At 43.9% G+C, this 24972-nt stretch overlaps 1 protein-coding gene across 1 annotated transcript in view; it reads left to right on the forward strand.

Annotated features, from left to right (window-relative positions):
- Window positions 1-3892: 3892 nt before the first annotated feature.
- Window positions 3893-24972, forward strand: part of pde3a (phosphodiesterase 3A, cGMP-inhibited) — a 412539-nt gene continuing 391459 nt past the window's right edge. Inside the window, 1 exon segment of the mRNA XM_052033932.1 lies at window positions 3893-4771. Within this exon segment, the coding sequence (XP_051889892.1) occupies window positions 3983-4771 (789 nt within the window). The 5' untranslated portion in view covers window positions 3893-3982.

Genomic DNA, 24972 nt, shown 5'->3' on the forward strand with positions numbered 1-24972 from the left:
TTCATCTTATTAAATTGGGGGCTCACTAATGTTGAGCTCTTCTGCTGCCTTCACCCCGTGACCACATCTCTGACCATCTTCACTCCAGACTGTGGATCCTATCCCTATTCTTCAGATTTACACTCCATCTGGACCCTCCCCTGGCCCTTGTGGATCCATTTATTACTCATTGCTGTTGCGATACTTACCGTATCAGTTCATCCACTGCCCTTGCTCACCCTCACCTACCCACCTCTGAATTTGCAGCATTCCACTCACAAGGGACCAATCCCAATGGTATTAACAAACCTGATGATAAGCGCGGTGTTGTTGTGGTTTGGTGAGTTGGTCTCTACCTTAAGAGGCTGAACGCCAGCTCTCTGACACCACCTCATACCTCCCTCTGGACCACGATCTCACTTCTGAACAATGGGTCTTGGTTCCTCTGGAGATCATGCCTCCAGCCTCCAGATCCCCCAGTCCTACACAACCTGCTTCTCCCTCCTCCTGAAGATCCACAGGCAGGGCTGTTTTGTCCCATCGAACTCATTTTTTTCCATCTTGGTTCCACTCTTTCTTCCCTTGTTCAGCCTCTTCCCACTTAAATCCATGACACCTCTGCCACTTTGACAGTTTCCTTCTTTGTTTCACCACGGACATCCAATCCTTCGACATCTTTATCCATCACAAGAATGATCTCAAGGTTCAATCATTCCCTGTTCACCACCAACACCCTCCATAAGCTGGCTTAACTTGTTCTCACATTGAACAACTTCTCTTTTAACTCCACTCGTTTCCTCAGAAGCAAAGATACAGCCGTGGGGACCTGTCTCTTAGTGGGTATGTGGAATAGTCCTTGTTTCCGGCCCCATTCCTCATCTCTTTTTCTGGTATATTGAGAACTGTTGCTGCTTCCTGCACTTGTACAGAACTCAATTTTCATCACCTTTGCTGTCAATTTCCACCCTGCTCTCAATTTCACATGGACCATCTCAGACGCTTCTCTTCCTCAATTTCTCCATCTCCATTTTAGGGGAGGGGTCAGTGGCCAATGTGCATTATAAGCTCTCAGACTCCCATAGCTATCTTGACTACACCACCTCCTACCCTGCTTTCAGTGAGGACTCCATTCTATTGTACATCCTCTCCTTTAACTCCGCTCTCTTCCTCATTTCTCCACCTCCATCATGTCTGTTTTGGTAATGATGTCACTAGTGCTTCTGAGATGTCTTCATTTTTCCTAACCCATAATTTCCCTCCATAATGGTTCTCAATTACATCCATTCCATTCCCCCGCTTCCACTCCTAACCCCTGTCCTCCCACTCTCTGAGCTCGGATTCCCCTTGACCTCACCTCCCACCTCTGAAATTTCCACAACCTTCAGTGGGGTGTCACCACCAGCCAAATCTTCCTCTCTCCTCCCCTTTCATTGTTCTGAGGGAACCATTCCCTCTAAAGCACCCTGGTTCACTTTCCCATCTCCACCTGCACCCATGGCCGTTCTCACGCATCTTGCCATACAACTGATGGCACAGTGGCACAGCTGGCAGAGCTGTTATCACATGGCACCAGAGACCTAGGTTCAGTACTGACCTCCGGTCCTATAATGTGTGGAGTTTTCACACTCTCCCTCTGGGTGTGACAGTTTCCTCCCACATCTCAAAGATGTCCGGGTCAGTGGGATAACTGGCCTTTGCAAGTTGCCCCCAGTGCGTAGGTGAGTGGTGGCATTGATGATAATGTGAGGAGAATTTTAAAAAATGCAATTAATGTAGTCTTTGTGCAAATGAGTGGTTGATCATTGGTGTGGATTCATTAGGCTGGAGGGCCTGTTTTTGTACTAGAGCTTGACTCTGAAATGCAATACCTTCACTTTTACCTCTTCTCATTTACCTCGTCCCTTTCCACCATCCACAGAACCAAACATCCAGGTGAATTCACTTGTACTCCCAATCTAGTATACTGCATTTGGTGTTCACAATGTGGTCTCCTCTTCATTGCAGAAACCAAATGCAGATTGGACAACTGCTTTGCAGAACACCTTCATTCAATCGCAAGGGCAACCCTGAGCATCCAGGTGCCAGTCAACTTTAAATCTTTATCCCATTCCCAACTCTGTCCCCCAACAGTTCCAATGAAACACACCACAAGACTGAGGAACCGCATCTCATCTTCCCATTAGGCATGTTACAGTCCTGAGGACTCAACGTCAAATTCAACAATTTCAGTTAACCAGCCTTTCCAGTTTTTGTCAGAATTGACCAATTTTGATGAAAGGTCACCAGCCTGTAACATTAAATCCAATGTCTTTTCTCTCCACAGATGCTGTTGAACTGATGAGTATTTCCAGTATTTTCTGATTTTTGTTTCAGGTTTCCAACATCTTCTGCTTTTTATTTTGGTGAAGCCTGGACATCTGCTGTGGATTTAGTTTGTAACCGTTAGGCAAACACACAGATATGTCTTTCATTTGTGGGGCAAATTGGTGAAACGCAGATACAAGGCACAACTGGTCCATGCATTGGCACATGCACTGCTTGACCTCTCTCTGCAACAGCAGTGAATTCTGCCATCTCAAAGTTGACCTGTTGCATCATTTCAACATCCTCCACGGCATTCAGTGCTGCAAAAAAAGATTTTTCATCAATGATCAAAACCCTCAACAACTTTTGCATTCTAATACGCCTGCAAACTTTCCTTCCCATCCGCTTTCCCCAGACTCCATCTCTCTCCCACCCTCCAGTGCCCCACCTCACACCCTTCTCTTTGTTTTCGCAATCGTTGGCTCATCGTTTCTCTCTCCACAGATGCTGCCCGCCCTGCTGAGTGTTTCCTGCCTTCTATCAGCCGTCGCACTTTTTAAAATTTGTTGCACTTGGTTTGCTTTTAGGACAGCAACACTTTGGACTTGCTGCTGATACTTCGACAGCAAAACATGGCCCTTTTAGAAGGACCAAGTGTCCGAAGACCGGGACATCTGCCCTCAACACCTGAGCGAAAAGGGCCTTGTTAACACAAGAAGTTTTCTGACAAACAGCTGACAGCACACATTCTACCATCCTGATCAATAATGAGAAATAGCGTCTCTTCCTCTCGGTGACAGACTGTACTGTGGGATGGCAGAACTGGGGGTGGGAGGATGGTGGAGTTTATACAGGTGGTCGGCAGCGAAGAGGCTGGCACGGCCGCTGTTGCTCTGATGTCGGGAGACCCGGCTCAATCTGCCCTCCGCTGCCGACTGCGTCGCCCTGTACGAAATGAACGCCAGCATGTTAACGCTCTTCTGAGCTGGAGCCCGAAAGCTCTGCTCGGTGTTACCTCGTTTGGCATCGCTGGTCTTTCCGGAGCAGGAGAGAGGGAGGAGAGAGAGAGTGTGGAAGGGGTGAGATAGAGGGAGTGGAAGAGATAAGAAAGATAAAAAAGAGGAAGGGGAGACAGGGAGGCAGTGGTCCAACAGAAGAGGATGAAGGGATCGGCACCTCTCCTCGTGTATTCCGCATGGGGCAAGGAGTGAAGGGGGAGAGGGGAGGGGAGCCGGGGGAGAGGAGGAGGAGGAGGAAGGAAGGGGAGCCGTTCGCAATGCTCAGCACGGCCTAGATCGGCCAGCGCCAAGGAGACCCGGCTTGTCAGTCGGCTCCCGGTGTCATGTCGTTCGGGAGCTTTGGCGCCAGGAGCAAGCGGCGGGCCGGCTGCACGCCGAGGGGTTAGAGAGAAGGCGTGAGGGAGGGAGGGGAGGGAAGTTGGGGGGTGTGTGTGTGTGTAGGGTGAGGGGGGTGGTGGTGTTCCGCTACCAAAGTGGCCAAGCATCCTCCACACTCCCCTCACCCACCCTTGAGGCAGCCCACCTCGGAACTTTGTGTGTGTGTGTGTGTGTGTGTGTGTGTGGAGAGAGAGAGAGAGAGAGCTGTTTGTTTGACCAAGTCTTCAATAGAGGAAGGGGTGGAGGAGGGAGGGGGGGGGGAAGGGAAAAAAAACTTTCTACCAACACACTAAGAGGAGACGATGGCATCACGGCTGCAGCCCGCTTCGCCCCGGAGTAAAGTGAGCGCCGAGCCCGACAGGGGAGGGGGAGAGCGCAATGGTTACGTGCGGGGCTGTGTGAGCCCGCTGCGCCGCGACCCGGGCTGCCCGGTGGCGTGGGGCGGGCTGGCGGGCAGCGGGCGCCTGCTGTCGTCGGCCGCCGGGGTCGCCTCGCTGTCGGTGCTGCTGGGCGCGCTGCTGCGCTGGCTGGACGGCGGGCTGCTGACCCTGCTGCACTCCGCGCTGCCCCTCTTCAGCCTGATGAGCGCTTTCTTCTGGCTGGCGCTCTACCTGACGGGCTGCGGCAGGGGCGAGCTCGCCCCCCGGCTGCTGGCCGCCTGCTCGCTGGCCGAGACCCTGCTGCAGGCGCTGCTGGTGGGCGAGGAGCAGCTGCTGTCGTTCGGGGCCACCGTCGTGCTGCTGAGCTGCCTGGCCGCCGCTACCCTCATGGTCTTGCGGGTGAGCCAGGGCGTGTGCACCATCCTCTTCACCAGCCTGCTGAGGACCGTGTCACTGCTCTCCCTGGAGCGGGTTCGGGCCAGCTGGAGACCCTTCCTGGCTTACCTGATGGGCATTTTGGGAGTGATGCTGGCCAGGTACGCCGTGCGCATCTTGCCCCAGGGAGTGCCGCTGGCCGCCGCCGAGGACAAAGTCCCTGTCATCAAGCGAAGGAGGAGATCCAGTTCGGTCATTGCCGCCGAGATGCCTAATAGTCAACTGGGCTCTAAGCCCCATCGCAGGACATCGCTACCATGCATTCAGAGGGACCAGGTAAGGCATGCCAAACTGTTCCTAACATTGCTGTTGGACCATCATAAATTTCAGTTGGTTGCCGCATTATTTCCGCGAGAAGCCAAAACTGCTGACAAAATCGTTGTCGGACCATTCACTTGTGCTGCAACTGAGTTGAAGGGTGCCTTGTAGATTTCATTTGGTCGCCGCTTTATTTCCATGGTCTTAGAATGTGTGATCTAATCACTGTTGAGTTGACTCGTGGCCTCTGTAGATTAAGTGACCCTGTTGTTTCTAGCAAGACCTGTTCGAGACTTGTCGGATTGCATGAGATAGATAAAATTGTCTTGCATATAGGGATATTTCTCCGGCACGTAACACACTTCTTTGCCTAAGTTATGTCTAAAGATTTCGTAATGGGCTTTAAGTGTTTGTAGCTGTGATAGTCACAAGAGTTACAAGAACGCAAAAGGAAAATTATAGAGATATGTTATTGTGTTTCAGTCTGAAATCTCCTTCATCTGAAACACCAATTAGAGAAGCATTAGTCAAATCTACAGCTGTGAGATATCAAAAAAAGCTGTGGCACACCTGACAGGGAAAATAAATATTTTCATAGGCAGCAGAGGAAATTCTTTATAAAACGCAATTTTAAGTAATGAATGGTATGCAAACCCACAAACCATTTCCCATAGACCTGTAAACATCTAAAAGAACGCGGTTTATTAAATAATGAGTTTCATATTTACATTCTATGTTCCTTGACATGTGGAAGGAACTGTTTTTGTTGCAATTGATAAATAATCATTTAATTATGTGAATAAAGTGTGCTTTTTAAGAATACCTGGGGTAAGAAGAATTCTGGGGATATTGGGAGACTAGAAAGGAAACATTTTGTATCAAAGGATAGATATAAATTAGACTCAGAGTGAAAAGCACAAGAGGAAACAAGGCAGTAATTACTGTTTGTAGTACGAAGGGATTATCTCTATTACGCCACCATAAAACGCACTAATCTCGGGCAAAATAATTAGCTATGAGGTTTTGCCAACCTGTATTCATTCTGTTGTTTGTGTCTGATAGGTTAGAGAAGGGTTTTGAGTTAATGTGCAATAATTCTTCTTTTCATGTGGAGGTGACCAGTATTTGGAAATACATGAAAAAGTTTACCAAATCTTTACAGGTCATGGAGAGGGTGCATGAGTAGGCATATTAGAAAATTCAAACATGTATTTTTGTTGTCGCCTTGATGTTTAAAGCTTCTACAGTAGGCAGCCCTCAGTTTGAACTAAATTCTTCTGCTGACCCAAGTCAGCTGTGAGCATATAGGTCACTGTAAAGTTTAACATATAATGAATACTCCAGAATGTGGTCGAAATGTTGTTCTACTTTGGTTACTTTTGCATTATTTTGTCATTTGGAGAAGAAAGTATACATTAAGAAACATGTTCATTTCACTAAAGGAAAGCCCTATGCTTTATACTGGATAATCTACATTCAGACTTCAGGAGGTTAATCAAAAGAAATGTTTTTGAGCATAACAAGGCAGCATAGAAATACAGACTGGTTTGATAAAGTTGATTCCACCCTCTCCTCTGTTTATAACAAGTATGGTATTGTTTGCTGGTGGATGTTTTCTCATTGCTTGTAGCTTTAGTGCTGTGTGCTGTGTCTGACCTTTATTGTACTGCCATTAACACACTGGTACTACAGCATTACACTCGGGGGTCTACATCTAAGCTGGCAATTTTATTAAAGACAGAAATTCAACTGAGCAATTTAAATGACATTCATAATTATGAGAGTAAAACAAAACAATGAAGATACGGACATTTGTAGAACCAAGATGGAATCGGTGCTGTAACTTTACTACCAGACACTTAGTGTTCCTTATTCTACATTTGTGCGTTTTCAAAAGAAGCAGTTTTAGAGTGGGTTTGATGAGCACGTAATAGGTGACCTGTCCCAGCCGACAGAGCAATAAAAGAAGACTTTGACGTAGGAACTAAAATATATATAGTGTCCCATGACTGGTATTGTCGCATTGCCAATTCTGTGATTCGTGGAGTAAAAAGCACTAGGATAGAAGAGAATTTCAAGACAGGAAACCAATTGACTGATTTGTTAGCCATCCAAGCCACTTACTTGGATTACGACCTGCAATTTTCTTGCACTTGCCCTGTGTTATACTAAAGAAAACTTTGTTTTGCTTTTAAACTTACATTGCTGCTTTGCTTTTACAGTTGATGAGGTAAAAAAAAGTGAGAACCCAGTGATAATGATATGTTGTGAAATCTGCAGAGTATCAGATGGAAATGAGGGAGCTAAAAGAGTATCAGTGGACAGAATTCCTCTGGTCGCTTTATGTGGCAGCCTTATCAATGCATCCCCTTCTCTGCTTTTCCCACAAAAGCATTTGGAAGTAACATAATCATAGGAAGTATGGACAAGAAAGCACTTCTTCACAGAAACATTTAACATGATAACGTAAGAAATAGGAGCAGGAGTAGGCCATCTGGCCCGTCGAGCCTGCTCCATCATTCAGTCAGATCATGGCTGATCTTGACATGGACTCAGATCCACCTACCTGCCTTTTCCCCATCACCCTTAATTCCCCTACTATGTAAAAATCTGTCTAACTGTCTTAAATGTACTTAATAAGGTAGCCTCCACTGCTTCCCTGGGCAGAGAATTCCACAGATTCTCTCCTCTCTGGGAAAAGCAGTTCCTCTTCATCTCCGTCCTGAATCTTGAGGTTATGTCCCCTAGTTCTCGTCTCACCTACCAGTGGAAACAACTTTCCTGCCTCTATCTTACCTATCCCTTTCATAATTTTATATGTTTCTATAAGATCCCCTGTCATTCTTCTGAATTCCAGTGAGTATAGTCCCAGGTGACTCAATCTCTCCTCATAGGCTAACCCCCACATCTCCAGAATCAACCTGGTGAACATCCTCTGCGCCACCTCCAAAGCCAGTATATCCTTCCTCAAGTAAGGAGACCGGAACTGCACACAATCCTCCAGGTGCGTCCTCACCAGTACCCAGTACAGTTGCAGCATAACCTCCATGCTCTTAAATTCAATCCCCCTAGCAATGAAGGCCAATAGTCCATTTGCCTTCTTGATAACCTGTTGCACCTGCAAACCAACCTTTGCAGCAATGATTGATGGAGGGAATTCCCATCTCTTGCAGCCTTCTGCTCCAACAACCTCCCAGGTCTGTCAGCTGATGAATTACAAAAGAACACAATTGTTTTTCCAAACGGCACTTTCAAACTTGGAGTTACGTGTCACTGTTAAATTAAGGCACAAAACAACTCTGTAAAAATCCAATTTGCACTTTTTAAGATAAGATCTTTATTAGTCACATGCACATTGAAACACACAGTGAAATACATATTTTGCGTAGTGATTTTTGGGGGGCAGCCCGCAAGTGTCGCCACACTTCCGGCGCCAACATAATATTAGAACACGGTTTCAAACTTCAAAGCCGTATTAATCATTTCACTATTCTGGCTATGATGTAGATATAGGCATCTGATACCCTGACTTAATTTAATATTCACAAATAGATTCTCTCATTACATGGAGTTGGTAAAATCACATCTTTAAGCTTTGCAACTGAGAAAACTGGTATTTACATGAGGCCTGATCTTATGTTGAGGATGCGCCAATATAAATAAAAGCCCAATGTAATTAATAGCAGCTTTTGACCATTGTCAGTCAACTTGTCCATGGGACCTTTCCCAAAACAGTGCATGAAATGCATAACTGGATAATATGTTCTCAGTGCCATTAGTCAAGGGAGAATGCCAGTGAGAACAATGAGAGAATCCTTGCGCTTGTTAGTAAAAAGTGGTGGATCTTTAACATGCATCTGCATGGAGAACTGGGGTGTCAGTGGGGTCGCATGTGAGGTGTGATGCCTCTGGCTGGGTAGTTCTCTTACACTGTTACTTGGGACTGTTGGTCTGAGTTCTGCTCTTCACTCCAAGTTAGGCCTTGAACCCAGAATCTGTGACTCAGAAGTCAGAGTGCTGTCAACAAACTGGTACTTTATACAGTCCATAGGGTAACTTTAATAACAGTAATCAATTGCACTTGGCCATGAGGCAAATATTATGATGTGTATTGGAAGTTCAATTTTTCTGAATCCAAAGTTCAGATTCTGGGTTGTTCACCATTTTGTAAAGCAGCTTTTTTGTTATGTGCCTCTGAGTTGGACTTCATTTATTTTTGGTGTGCTCAGCAGGCACTGTGTTTAGTCTAATCAGCAGACCCACAAAGAAGTGATGACTTGCTGAAATATACCTTTAAAAATGGCTAGTGTGGTTTGTACCTTTTTGTTCCTTTATTTGAATGATCTTGTGCATTTCCTGGTGGTATCTGTAGACAGCTTGCAGTGCCATTCTGAACAGACTGCTGGGCAGTGAGTCATTGCATTAAGGCTCTCTGTGGCAACAATTGTGTGCTGCATAAGGCTGCCATGGTGGTGAGGAAAAATGGGTGGTGGCTGAGGGTGACAGTGGGACACATTTTTTTAAGTATCTCTAGCTACAACCCATTCTTTCCCCCCACTGCCTCCCAGCAATCATTCCCACAGATTGGAAGGCGCAGGCTCCCAGTTTGGAACAACAGAGAAACAATTGCCAATACAAACATGACAGTGATCAGTGAGGCCAACACAAGCAACAAGCAAAATATCAATGCCCCAGTAGGAGCACTTTAGTTGCCGTTGAAGAGTACGTTCTTTGTTTTATTGTGAGTGGAAAACACAGGTAGTAGGTTGCATTATTATTTGTAAAGCTGAAATGACCATTGGAAACATTGATGATATCATCACTCGGGTGAATGACACTGGGCAAAATGACACATGCACCAGGGTGAATCATGCCCAGAACTGCTAGGTCCACTTTTGTGATGGACGTGACTTCCAATGGAAAGTAGTTCGATTGTGTTGATACTGTGGCTCAGAGGTGAGAGTGCAATAAACGAGCTGGATTGATAAAATAGTACTTTATGCAGTCCATAACATAATTTTAAGAACCAGAATCAATTGCTATTAGCTGGGAGGCAAGTATTAAGGCGTGAATTGAAATTTCAATGTATTTTATGTGCAGTTTACCCATAAAAATAGGCACAAATGCACTCAACATTTAGCCTTCAGTTTTGACTTAGTTTTAACATACCACACCTACGTTCAAAAAGCCTGTTGTTGTATGTGCATGAGCAGACCAGAGTGTGGCATTTAAAGCCCAAACTGAACAGGTGATAGTGAATTTAGGCTGACCCAAACAGGCTGAATTATTATGTCTGATAGATACAATATCTTGTGTCACTTTTTTAAATTGACAGCATTGTGGCAGATCGGTAACTTCAATGCCATTGGAACTTAAGCCTCAGTGAGTCACAATGTGTAGTGTAGTGTAGACTCAGACTCACAGAAATGTACAGGGCAGGAGGAGGCCAGTTATTCCATTGTATCCATCCTAGTCCAAAATGCAGGCCCACAGGGTAGGAGACAATCTACTGGAGGAACTCTGCTGGGGGAAGAGAATTGTCGACATTTTAGGTCGAAATCCTGCATCTTCAAGGTATGCCGATTTTGAAGAAGTTTTCCTCCTCTCCAGATTCCAGCATCTGCAGAATCTTGTGTCTGCAGGGACAGGGTTGGGGAGTGGCTGCTTTGCTGCTGCAGAGAGCCAGCATGTCTGCATAAGATAAGATAAGATAAGATACGATAAGATAAGATAGCCTTCTAAATTAAAATTTTATTTACAGCGTGGTAACAGGCCCTTCCGGCCCAACGAGTCCGCGCCGCCCATTTTAAACCCAAATTAACCTACCCGTACGTCTTTGGAATGTGGGAGGAAACCAGAGCACCCGGAGGAAACCCACGCAGACACAGGAGAACGTACAAACTCCTTACAGACAGCGTCAGGAATCGAACCCCGATCGCTGGATCTGTCCCAGGTCTCAACTCCTCTTCTGCGGCAGATCCCCACATCCCTCAATTCCCCGATCTTTCAAACATGCACCTATCTCCACTTTCAATACTTCCAGTGACCTAGCATTCACAAATCTTGAGAGATGAGAAATCCAGAGATTCACCCTCCTCTCTCTACATATTGGTGGTAAACTGTCGAGACAGGATTACAGGGCTGAATGCCTCGTTACTTTGTTGCTGATGTCGAGTCCAAACAAAATCTAAATCAAGGTGTAGTTGGATCATCATGCTTTTTTAAAATTTTATTTACAGCGTGGTAACAGGCCCTTCCAGCCCAACGAGTCAGCGCCATCCATTTTAAACCCACATTAACCTACCCGTACGTCTTTGCAATGTGGGAGGAAACCGGAGCACCCGGGGGAAACCCACGCAGACACGGGAGAACGTACAAACTCCTTACAGACAGCGACAGGAATCGAACCCCGATCGCTGGCGCTGTAATAGCGTCGCGCTAACCGCTATGCTACCATGCCGCGCTCTCCTGGTAACATTCTTTGATCCTCTGAATCCTTATCCATCAAACTATTGGAGAGAGGAAACTGGTACCAAACCTTTCCGAATTCACGTAAAGGCTTCGTTAATCAGGATTTTGATCTTTCTCTGCAGGGTGTGGGTCAGGCAGGTGTAAAATGAACAGGTACGGATGAGGCTTGCTCATTCACGTACCTTAATGTGAAGGTGATCAGGCACGGTAGTGTAGCGGTTAGCATAATGCTATTACAGTGCTAGCAACCCGGGTTCAATTCCGGCTGCAGTCTGTAAGGAGTTTGTACGTTCTCCCTGTGTCTGCATGGGTTTCCTCCGGGTGCTCTGGTTTCCTCCCACATTCCAAAGACATATGGGTTAGGAAGTTGTGGGCATGCTATGTTGGCATCGGAACCGTGGTGACACTTGTGGGCTGCCCCAGAACACCCTACGCAAAAGATGTATTTCATTGTGTGTTTCGATGTACATGTAACTAATAAAGATATCTAAAATCTGTAATAGTGTGATCCCTTCCAATTCCTATACAAATAATCCCTTGTGATCTCCCTGATAGGATGATTGCTACTTCTGCACAAGCTTGTGATGAACTGTAGATGGTTTGGTGCTGTTCTGTAACTGTCATATTCCATCTGTTTACTGCACATTGAATCCTTGTACATATGTAAAATATATCGAGAGGGAGCACAATCTTACCCTCAGTTATGTTTGACTCCAGGCCCATTCACAAGTGTTAAGGTCCAACTGAATGTAAATTTTGCTCTCTGTGAGGACTGCTATTTACATAAATGTTGAGAAAATCAGGAAAAGAATTAGACTGGAAGATCTAATGCAAAAATCTGTGAGAATCCCATTGATCTATTCTCATTTGGTTGGATACTCATATATATGTAAGATTAGTGGGCATAAAAGTACAATGGAGATGTTAGCCAGTCCTGTGATGTGCATCTAAAATTGAAAGGGTGGGGACAGTTTTTGGAGTGCTGTTATTAGAATCTATTTTGAAACATGACCTCATTGATAAGACAATGCCACAACACAATTACTTTTTTTTTAAAGTTTGCTTCAAAAGTGGGGGCAATGAGCTATTTCCATTCTTCAACCAGGTGATTGTTCAGTAACTTTGATCAACAATGAAGGATTTACAATAGAAAATGAGAGAGATGGGTGGATTGGTTCCTGAAAGGCATTATCATTCTTGCTTTTACTCCAATGAGATGATGCTACAAACATACCCATGTCTTTACAGCCTCGATGCACAGACTAATGTGATAAAGCATGACTGTAGATTAAACACAGCCAATGTTAAAAACCTTAAGCACATGAGATCGAGATCCAGAGCTTGGTCTTATGAAAGAGGGATATAAAGGTGTAGCTGCTGCCTCACAGCAATCAGGTTCAATCCTGATTCAATTCAATTCCACAGTGTCTCTGTGGAATTTGCATGTTCTCCCTGTGACAATGTGGATTTCCTCCAGATATAAAAAAACTTAATATGATCCTAGCTGCTATTCTAACTGTTACATTAACTCATTTGTACTCTCCCCATCAAGATGTTCCCTTTTTTCTACCCATCTTGCCCCCACCTTCTGTGCTACTGGAAACAAACCTTTTCTCTCTCTTTCTCAGTTCTGAAGAAGGATCTGGGGCCTGGAATGTTAACCGTGCTCTTTCCACAGATGCTGCCTGACCTGAACATTCCAGCAGTTTCTGTTTTAATTTCTGATTTTCAGCATCTGCAGTGTTTTGATTTTCGTTTCCTCACGCATCCCAAAGACGTGTGGATTAGGAGGTTAATTGGCCACCATAAACTGCCCCTAATATGTAGATGTGTGGTAGAATCACCGTGGGAGTGCAAGGTTAATGGAAATGTGGGAAGAACAAAATAGGATTAGCGTAGGATTATTGGAAATGGCTGCTTGCTGATTGGTGTGGGATCTGTGCACCACAGGACCTAATTTCATGCTGTACGATTCTATGAGCTTAACCATATGTTAAATACATAACCCTGATGGATATGTACTCCTGTTCTTTAAATAATTATGGATGGTATTTTTGTTGATGATTCTAACAATAATCAAGATCAGTTCAAGTTTATGATGCATTTCAAAAGAAAGTGATACTCCTATATACATACTTGCATTGAGCTTTAGTTTATTATCTTATGTGATATGCCTTGTATTACAAGTTATGGAGGAAAGAGGACATTCAGCCCATTCAGGCTATCCTTATGCAAACCTTCAACGGTCCTTCTGCACCACTGTGTGCAAATGTTTGTGAAATGATGCATGACTTTCATTTCCACTCTCTTCCCCTTCCCAGAACTCAATGACAAGGTGTGTGTGCTGTGCCCCGTGACATTAACTGTGGCGTTAACTGTGTTGGAGAGTTTCTGAGAACTAGCGGCTCCTGAGAGAGTCAGGAATATCGACTGTTATAAACACCAAGAGGCTCAATATTGGCAGCACAATTTCCCTCTGAATTTTATTTCTCGAACTGCACTAGTGCAATCACAGGCATATGTAGTGTCTTAAAAATATTTTATACCTAATTCCACAAGATTTAGTCAGGGACCTTGTTCACTCATGGGTGTCAGTGTGACAGAGTGAATGCTGTTGCCTGGGCTAGTCTTGGCTGAGCTGACTGTTTACAGAAATGGGCCGAGAGTCATGTCGTGGACAAGTGCACGAAGGAGAAAGGAATGGGAGTTACGATGGTGGGTGGGATGGAGAAGGCTGAGTGGTGAATATCACGAGCATTGACCAGATGGGCCAAATGGCCTGAAATTGTTTCTAGATCTGTGCAAGGAGGCCGAGTCTGCCCCACTCAGCCGTGCCCTTTCACTGAGCCTGCAGGAGTCGATGGGGACACAACATTAATAAAAAGGAGAATTCCACTGACCAGGATGCGGGACGGGCAACTGGAGAAGCTGGAAGACCTCAAGAGGTGGAGCTTGGAGCGGTATACGAAGCAGAAAACACCGGGTTAAAAATTCCCTGAAACCGCTGAGCTGTGGAGAAGGACTAACAAATCAGGGAAAACTCGAGTCACATCATTGTCACGGCTACCCTTTGTGACTGCTTATTGAGATATTAAAGTGAGGCCATCTCCTCTCTTTCTCTCTCGCTCTCTCACATAAAGTTGGGTGTGACCTCGATGTGGTGAACAGGAAGAGGCTATTTCCCTTGGTTGGGAAACCAGGGACAGATTTCAAGCAGTGAATGAGCAGGAAGGATCAGCAAAGAGCTGAAGGGATAAATCTTCACCCAGAATGCCAGGGCCCATGACCCAAGAGGCTGGCAGGAGTTGAGACCTTCATGGTAGTTATAAGAAAAAAATGCAGGTTGAAAACTTGGAATTACAGAACCTACAGGGATGGAGATTGAAGACTGGGAAGTGGGATTAGCCTCAGTAGTTGCTATTTTGGTTAGTGTGGTACAGTGGGCCAGGTGGCCAAATACTGTGCCGTGAACTTTCACGGTTCTGAGAATCTGCAATTTTGTCCATTTTTCCCTGGCACTGCTCTGTGGGATCTCTTATGCCTGCCTGAATGATCCCAGTCTCTTGTGAGAAATGTACTGCTGTCAAGTTCTTTCCTTCAGATATGTTCATCCCGAGTCAGTGTTTCATTGCTTTAACAGTCTTTTTTCAACCACACAAATGGAACTTGCAGACAACCTGTTGAAATGTGATGAAAATCCCTTATATGTTTGGCCAACACTGAAGACTCTGTTACAATTGACAGTGGAGGAGTGGCTGTATATGTGGATACAGTGCGTCCATGTGTGGTGAGAGTGTGAGTCAGTATCTGTGTGTGTGCCACCGTGAGTGTGCCAAGTCCATGAACTAGAGCCTGGTCTCCAATTGTCTTGGATATCCTTGCCATTGGACCAGCATCATGTGTTAGCTGGTGTGTAAATACCATCCCATGTTAAAAGAAAGCTGCATACAGGTATCTCCCACTTCGTGGAAGGAAGTCATCTTTGACCCTGAGCCTGAGAAGATGAGCATCTGCACTGTTACTGAATAGTCATCTATTAACAGATGAGGAATTATGAAGAAGATTGTCCAATGTTCTCACTCCTTGTTATTCAGCTGCAAGGTTCAGTGAAGTTTAGTTAGTGTGCTGACAGAAATATGAATACAATATCCACCTTTTATCAACTTGTGAACATGAAGACTTAAAGTAACTGGAACTAGCTGCAATTTGGCCATTTGATTTTCTTTGCCTTGAAGTTACCAATGTTAATGAAAATAATATTTGCGAGCAGGAGGTTGACTTAAGCCTGGATGAAAATCTGACCAGTTTATTGGCTCAAGTAATATATTCTGCAGCCATTCTTGGTCAGGGCAAAGTGTTACAAATTCTGAGCTTCCACTGATGTCTACCCCTACATGATGGTGTTAATTTTGTTGTAAAGTGGTTAGCTTGTTAGGTTCTCGTGCAGTTGATTCATGCTATTGGGCATACATGCTATAAGCTCTTTAAGTGGGGCTATGAATATTGTAATGAAGGCTGCCTTGTTCTGGTTCACTTTCCTGTGTCTTACACATTCTTTCCAAGGTAGACATTGTTGTATCAATAGATATGATGAAAATTAGTTTGATTAATATTTAGGTGTGATTAGTCCTCTTCCATTTTTCTCCATATCTTTCTGATGGGTATACTGTAAAGAGATTCATTGGCTGCTTTCTGCTGTGTTATTTTGTCAGTGTGGACCTATCATAAGCTGGTTTTCACTCCCCAAGTATAGCTGGGTAAGCTGTTAAGTTATTGGATGGTTGAGTGAATTCATCATCCTGATGATGCAAATTGAAGAGAACAAACAGAAGGTTCTGGTACCTCCTGGCAGATTTGTCAAGACTTGTGCGTTCATTTAAATGTAAACATGTTGGATCCTACCCTGGCCTTGCTGTTCACATTCAGCTTGACCTTGAACTCAGTGCTACCCTCAGCCTCCAGTCACAAACCTTTTTAGCTGAGGGAACTTTCTACTTGACAATGCTCAAGCGAATCCCCACAGGATTACACAGCATGTTGGTCTTCAATAGAAAGCTTTCATCCATGATATCCTTCAAGCATACCCTCATGATGATCCTCGAAGGAACACCACCGAGCTCAGATTCAAGGCTTTTAACAGAATCTCCCAGGGAGTCCATAGCTGCCAGTCACCATCAAAAAGGGGTGCATTTCTGTGTGATTCATTGCATTTGTGTGCTTTGAAAACTATCATTTGTTTATAATTTCCATCTCTGCAAGCTGTAAATAGACGTCTTCTCAGCTGAAAGGTCAGTGTGTAGTTCGTCACTCTTGGATAGTAAGCTGACTGTAAGTGGAAGATAAGTAAAAGCTTCAGAGGAGTCTGAGTGAAATACATGACTGCTGAACAGATACTGATGGGTTGGCTTGTCAAGCCCAGTTCCATTTGTTATGCTGTGTTGCGTTATCATGGCTGGTTCCCTTGAGGGTTATTCAGGGTGATTACTATAAAGGTTGCCTTGAGAATTCATCTGCAGCATGGTACCTCTGCTTCACATATGGTTCATAAAAGGTTTGAGCTTAAGGATGATACTTGCATTGGCGATGAGGTTGGTTGACAATTGGTGGTGACTTAACAGTTATTGTACCAAAACTGTTATTAATTGCACGTCCTTTCCCATTAATGTCTGCTACCCTTCAACAAAGCTTTTGGAGGTATGAACACTCTGTTTCCAGAATTGTTTTTTGCTGTTCATTTCCATTATTTGTCTTTGAACGTGGTGGAGTGATCTTAGGTATTGTACCAAGGTATTTACATATTTTTCTCCTCCCAGTTGGTGATATGTAGAAACATTTTGATGGACATAACACTGGGAGGAAACCAGGTCTTGGTATCCTCAGTGGGATATGTCTGAGGAAGACATCTTTCTCCCATATGTGTGAGAAATTATCTGCGTGGAATGTTTTAAACCTGACATGATTAGGTGAATGTGAGTGGACAAAAGAGTGGGCACTTCACTTTGTGAACTGGTTTTGGGATGAAACTTGCAAATGTGGTTCTGGACTGTAGAACACATAGACCCAGCTGCAATATATTGCTTTTCGGAGGCCAGCTCTAGGTCCTCATTGAGTATGAGAATAGAGACTAACCAGGAGTCAACTGAGTGAGCTTGCATACTAACATTCCCACTGGAAAATCATGTCTGCAAATGAAGGGCAATCCCTCGGTTCCAGCAAGGCTACCATTCTCAAAGTTAGTGCTGGTGAAGAATGGGTACAAATCTGAAACTAACGTCCTCTGACGTAGGGTCTCCACCCAGAACGTCAACTATCCCTTTCCCTCCATAGGTGCTGCCTGACCCGCTGAGTTCCTCCAGCAGTTTTTTGTTTGCTCTGGATTCCAGCATCTGCAGTCTCTTGTGTCTCTATTTCTCTGTTTGGAGCTGAGTTGGGTGTCAATGAATCACAGGCAATCTCCACGGCCAAAATCCTGACCTCGAGGTTAACCTACGTGGCCAGGATTGTGTGAAATCTACCCAAGTAACTTGTGAGCAAAAGAGTAATGGCATTAACTTTGAGCATGAATGTTGTTAAGGAATGGAGGGATTGTGCTCAGATTGTGCTCAGAATGTGCAGAGACTAAGGCAGTGCAAATACTAACTTGTAAAATTCACCTGTTACCTTTGGACGTGGTGAGCCTGCACTTTGATAACTAGTGAGATTCCGAAATTGTCTTGGAAGACGGTGAGTGATGATCTGTGAGTCTTGGACATTGCCAGGCGTGAAACCATCAATCAAAAATGAACTCGTTGTAAAAGTTATGCAAAAAACTCAGTAGATATGCAAGAATCATTGGTGATTTGTCTTTTGCAAAGTACTCTCTGCAAGTTTAAACACAAGTCTTTCCATCATGCCACTTGTGGGTGTCTCTCGTACTTGAGAATCCAAACTCACATTAGAATAATTTGCTGTAATCTATGCTGTTTCTTCATAGAAAGGTACAATTAGTTCTTTCAGCACTGTAACTTTATTATAAGATCATTACTTGAGGAGAACTGAGTTTTGGGAGCCTTCCCCAGTGGATTAATTGTTAGAATAAGGTAGGCCTGGCGATTTTAAAATTAAGATGTCTCAGGGTGCAACTGATGTGCAGGGCACAGCTAGAGGTGTGGGATACATCATTACCTAGGCACAAGTCAATGGAAGATGGGAGCATGGTGGAATACTCTCCACTTGCCTCGATAAGTGCAGCTCCAGCATCTCAAGAAGCTCGATGCCAGTCAGAACAGCCTGATTGACTGGCATTCCATCATCCACCCTGAATGTTCATTTCCTCCGGCACAGGTGCACAGCTCTGCAATGTGTGCCATCTACAAAGTGCACTGCGGATGCTCACATGCTACTCTGACTGCATTTCCTAACCTTTGCCACCAAGAAGGACAAGGGCAACAGATGCATGGGAACACCACTACTTGCAAGTTCCCTTTCAAGTTGCACACCACCCTACCTTGGAAACATATCACTGATCCTACGTCGTTGTGGGTCTAAATCCTGGAACTCCTTCCACAACAGCACTGTTGGAGCACCTTCACCAGTGGGACTGCAGTGATTAAAGAAGGTGGCTCTGTCTGCCTTGCCAGCATCAGCCAGAATCCAAAGAATGAACAAGTATAAAGGAAGTGCTTCACTCCCAAACAGGATTTGCAATTCATGAATTAATTTATGGAGCCAATTACCATGACAACTTAAAAGTACTGTGGTTGACAGTAGGGCCTTCATAATCCTCCCAAGGAGAGAAGGGACAAATCTATATAAAGATCGAAAGGATTTGGATCAGCTGTCAAACTGATGCAGTCCCATACTATGGCAGAATAACTTATGCACAGCATTACGTTACCCACCTCTCTGTCCACCACTACAGTCTGACTGTTTCCACCAGAGGTGAGAAACGGAATGAGGAAAAAACGTAGCAGAATTCCTCTCTGGCCCATGGGAATTGCCTGTTATTTTCCCATCTGCTTCTTTCAAAGAAACTTGCTCGGTAAAACTCCCCAGCAAATATTTCCTCTAGGCCAGGAATTTCAAGAAAATGTGGATGTATTCTGCAATACTTTAAGAGACAGCTCCATCGTATTCAGAAATATGCATTACCGGACGATTAACTGAACTATTACACTCTTTGGGAATGGATAGCAAACTGTATTTTGTCTGTGTACTCTAGCCAGTGCTTCTCTTGGACTTTGCATTATGGCATATATCTTGAAGTCAACTTTGGTCTTGATGAGCATCTGTTATCTGTCTATGGCGTTTTATTCCTGTCAGAACAAGGAAGTGAACAGGTTCATTGTTTTCATTGTCAGACTTGAGCACTGTCCATGGCTGATCAAAGGTGAATGCCATTGGATCACATGGGGGTGGAGGTGCTTGGAGAAATGAAGGCTGAAAGCTTTGGGGCATTGGGTGCTGGGATTGCAGAACCTAGAGGACCTGTAGTCTCCCTTCTTCCCCTTGTGCCTGTAGTTATCCTCGTGATGGTCAAGCCTGGAAATTTCCAAGTGGCTGAGATTCTGATCCTTGCAAATTTGTTCAGACGATTAACATATAGTCCACAAGATGTTCCATGGGGTGGGGTAGTTATCAGCAGTTCTCCTACTCTGTCTTGATAGAAATTTGCAGAAGCCTTTTTTTAACCAAAGGAGTAGCCAAGAAATTCATGCTTCTTTGCTCTCCTGGAATAATTCTGTTTCTTTTACAGTGTTCATTAAAACCTACCTATTTAATCACATATTCTAATATCTCTTTCTGTGGCTTGGTTTTGGAATATATTGGAGACCATTCCTGTGAAATGTTTTTACCACCTCCTGAAAATGTATGTTGTTTTTGTGTCACGATATTACACCTGAAAGGTGCTTCTTAGGATAGAATTTTAAGTATTAAAGAAATCAAGGGATATGCAGTTAGTGGTAAAAGTTAGTGGTAAAAGATATAATAGTCATACAGTACAGAAATAGGCCTTTTGGCTCACCGAATCTCTACTACCCATCAAGAGCCCATTTACACTAATAGAACATAGAACATTATAGCACAGTACAGGCCCTTCAGCCCACGATGTTGTGCCAACATTTTATACTGCTCTAAGATCTATCTAACCCTTCCCTCCCACATAGCCCTCCATTTCTTTATCATTCATGTGTCTATCTAAGAGTCTCTTAAATGTACCTGCCCCCACAACCTCTGCCGGCAGTGCGTTCCACGCACCCACCACTCTCTGTGTGAGAAACTTACCTCTGACATCCTCCTTATACCTTCCTCCAATTACCTTAGAATTATGCCCCCTCGTGTTAGCCATTTTTACCCCGGTCCTAAACGAATCCGATTTTATTCTCCCCACATACCATCAAGTCCCCACAGATTTTACCACTCATCTGCACATTAGGGGCAAATTACAGTGGCCAGTTAACCAACCAAACCACAGGTCTTTGGGATGTGGGAGGAAACTGGATTACCAGGGGAAATCCATGCAGTCACAGGGAGAACATGCAAACTCCACACAGACAGCACCCAAGATCAGGGTTGAACCTGGGTCGCTGGAGCTATGAAGCATCAGATCTACTTGCTGCGCCAGTGTTTCACCCATGATCTTATTGAACGGCAGAGAAGATGCAAGTGGCTGAAATGGCCTGTTCCTGCTTCTGTTTCTTATGCAAAATACTTTGGGATGTACAGACAATGTGAGAAGTGCTTTAGAAATGTAGAGTTAAACCAAAACAGGCACATGGTTGTCTGTACGCAAATCACTAACATGAAGTACCTGCGTTGACTGTTTACAAACCCCTCAAACCCCAGCTCCTGGATCAACCATCCCCAAACAGCTGGATGATGACGTGGTGGCTAACTTTCAACAGCTTGCATGAGAAGGGCTATTTCTGGAACTTGGTGAGTAATTCGCCTTGCTGGAGACTTGCTGTGGACGTGGCTAGTTTGTAAACCTTTCACTGCTATTATTCCAGTGGTTTGCATTTCCAAGTACCCCTGTGCTCTCCAAAAAGAACCACACAATACTTATTAATTCTTTTATAGCCTTGTGCTCATATTGATATATATAGATGAACAAAAATGTAACAAAATGAATTTTGGTGCATTTTGCACTTCATAGCAGACCATTATCACCATCAGAATATCAACAATAATTTACATTCATTCGTCAGTTGACATCAGTAAAACACCCCAGAAGGCTTCACAACAACAGCACAGCAGAATAGCACAGCCAACAGAGCTGTTGCTTCACAGCTCCAGTGACTCTGGTTCAATCCTGACCTCTGGTGCTAAGTGTGTGGAGTTTGTACATTCTCCCTGTGACTCCATGGGTTTCCCCTGGGTGCTCCGGATTCCTCCCACATCTCAAAGACATGTGGGTTGGTAGGTAAATGCCCACTGTAAATTCCTCTGTATAAGTACGTGAGGGGTAAAATCTGGGGTGGGGAAGGTTGATGAGAATGTGGGGAGAATAAAATGGGAATAGTGTAAGTGGGTGCTTGATGGCCAAGGTCTGAGGGACCTATTTCCATGCCATGTGACTCTGTGATTCTCTGAATGTTATGAAGCTCTGAGTGTCCTATGGAAATACTAGGATGGGTATCTGAAAGCTTGGTTATAGAGGTAGGTTTTCATTCGCATCTTAAGTAAACCTTTATATGAATAAAACTACTGGATTCATATTGGAAGGTTTATGTCATATAGGTCTTCCACCTAATTACTGCCACGTTCACCTTTCCCTGGCTTACCAACATAACAGCCATACCTAGGTACAAAGAAAATGTATTGTAAGAGCCATTCATCAGAGTCATGGCTCCCCTTTCCATCTACCCGAACTTTGAAAGTTTGACGAAGATCCTGCCTCAGTATCTTGTGGATAATATTATTCTTAATGTGGTCTGCCTATGTGACTGGACTTTGAAAGTAATTTAGTGCTGATGAAATACTTCGGGTATCCTGTGGATATGGGAAGGCTTTATATATGCAACTTTTTTTATTTAAATATAAATTTGGTTTTGCACTGTTCAAAAAAACCAAATCTTGTTTCTTTGATATTTAGTTAATTCACAAACATCCAACAACAATCAGTCAGTTCTACTCAGATCAATGATCCTAATTATGCTAACTCAATTATACTGTTTCAATAAAGCTATTTCACTTCTTCCCCCAAATATAAGTCTATGCCTTAGTGGGAACATATATGATACACTTGTAGAGAAATTATGCTTAATGGACAAAAGAATAAATGAAATAACAACATGAATCTCAAAGCCAACATCCAGTTTTTGAAAATAGAGCAGAAGGAAGAGCTTTGGCCATGGTGGTAACAAGAATGGAGAAATAATAAAAGCAATACAGTTGCAAAGAGAAAAGACAAAAAAAAAGTAGGAAATGAGGAGAACTGTTTGGCAACAAGGCAAGAAGATTTTCATTAAATGCTGTCTACCGGTAGTCAAAAGCTATCAGATGTGGGCAGAGGACCCATGGTTTGGAGAGACTTGAGGGGATGGGGTGGGGGTAGGAGGGATGGGGAGAAAAGTAATCTTTGGTTATGTTGAGCCATGTGAAGGGGGCCTTGAAAGACAAACAGGGATCAGCCTTATACAGTCTGTCCAATTTTGGAGATCAGCTGCCTTGACCTGAGTTTACAAATGAATAACCCTATTGAGTTGATATCAGAAATTTTGGGCCTTAAGATCCAACTGTGCAGTGGGACAGATGGTTAACACCTATAAAAGCTCCTTTAACTATAACATTTAAAGGGGCCATTGATTCATTAAAATATCCTCTAAATCTTCTGAATGTGATCCAGAATGGATGTCAGCTTTGATGATTGAAAAAATTCTGTGTACTTCACATGCCACACACATTTTTTTAAAAAATGGTCTCTGCCCAAATTTCAAAGTGCGCACATTATTCACTGTTCCATAAACTTACCTGTGAATTAGACAAAGGATCTGCTCAGTCCTGATATTTTAGTGACAACCAAATCCTCCACCCACTTGCAGCAGTATCATTTTCTATTGCTCTTTTTCCACATCATCGGTCTTGTGCCCGAATGACTTGTGCTGTGCAATTTGTGTGTGTTCTAATGCTGAGGGACTGTAGTCAATTCCAGATACTTCTGATTCAATTGGGCCTCCAACAGTAACAGAGAGAAACGACTTTCAAATCATCTATCTAGCCAGGAGTTAACATTCCAATTGCTGTCTTTTCATGATCACTTGAGAGCAGGAACTCTTATTGTAAGGCTGCTGTTCCGTGTTTGCACACCATTTGCCCCTTCTGGTTCTTTTGTCGCTTTTTTTTACACGAGCATATACATTTTGTAATATGTTGTGTGTATGCCAGTTGATGGGAAACCAATATGGTTGCAACAGTGTGTGAGTTCAAATGGGAGTCACCAGTTGAATGGATTCAAGAGTAGGCAGTTGCACTACAAGCTTGTATGTTTGTTCGATGTGAATATAGCTGTAACTTTACAAACTCAAGGGTAATATAACTTTTGGTTGCAGTATTTCACAACCTTCCAATGTGAAAAGAAAAGTGAGATGAAGGGATCTCCTGTTTAGTGTGGAAAGGCTGGTAGGTGATTTCTGTGCACAACTGTCTGTGCAGCTATGATGGACTTATGGGCAGGCACGGTAGTGTAGCGGTTAGCGTAACAGTATTACTGCGCCAGTGACCCGGGTTCAATTCTGGCCGCTGTCTGTAAGAAGTTTGTATGTTCTCCCCATGACTGCTTGGGTTTTCTACAGGTGCTCCGGTTTCCTCCCACCTTCCAAAAGACGTACGGATTAGGAAGTTGTGGGCATGCTGTGTTGGCGCCGGAAGCGTGGCGACACTTGCGGGCTGTCCCCAGAACACTCTACGCAAAGATGAAACACTGTGTGTTTCGATGTACATGTGACTAATAAAGAAACCTTATTGCTGAATGCAATGCACGGGGAATGAAGGCTAACTACCTGGAAGGAACATGTTGGATATTGTAATCTGGAAAAGAGTTCCAACCAGAGTAACTTTTCCAGGGACTCTAACTTCCAGGTATATAGAAGGAAGTGCTCAAAGGATTCAAGTTATTCAACCTTACTACTTTTTGCGTATCTATGTGTTATAGGCACAGTATTTGTTATTCATATTGAGGGAAGTGAAGAAAATAACTAACACTGTGTTAGCATGGGTGAAATCACTTAGATAAATGATTCTGCAGAATGTTTTAGGCAGGATCACTTCAAAGTGAAACAAATGCAGCAAGGAGTGTTTACAAACCTGACATGGGAGCGTGTAGAGCATTGTGGTTGTGACATAGACGGTGAATTGGATAGGGGCACGGAGTATCAACTCTGTCACAAACAGAGGAGAAAGGCTTGGAAAATCATAGAATAGATCAGGACAGGACGTTTGTGATGGTAGAAATATCAAAAACCAGGGGATGCAGAATTATTGTGGAAAGATAAAGGGAGTAAGATCAATTCAATAGCTTTTTCAAAGAGCCAGCAGAGGCAAGGTGGATTAACTGGCCTCTTTCTATGCCGAAAAATTCAGTGATCCACTCTATGTAGATGTGTGAATGGTCCAATGATCTACCAAAGTTGTGTAGTCAGTCCCAGCATCACAATTCTAATTTTAAGGTGCATTTTTTCCTGCAGTTTGTGGACAAACAATGTCATTGTACCTATGCATACTCTAGGCTGACTTTTATTATCCAGGAAATCAAATGATCCACGGTTCAC

The sequence above is a fragment of the Pristis pectinata genome, chromosome 19, assembly GCF_009764475.1.
Source record: "Pristis pectinata isolate sPriPec2 chromosome 19, sPriPec2.1.pri, whole genome shotgun sequence".
Taxonomy (NCBI): domain Eukaryota; kingdom Metazoa; phylum Chordata; class Chondrichthyes; order Rhinopristiformes; family Pristidae; genus Pristis; species Pristis pectinata.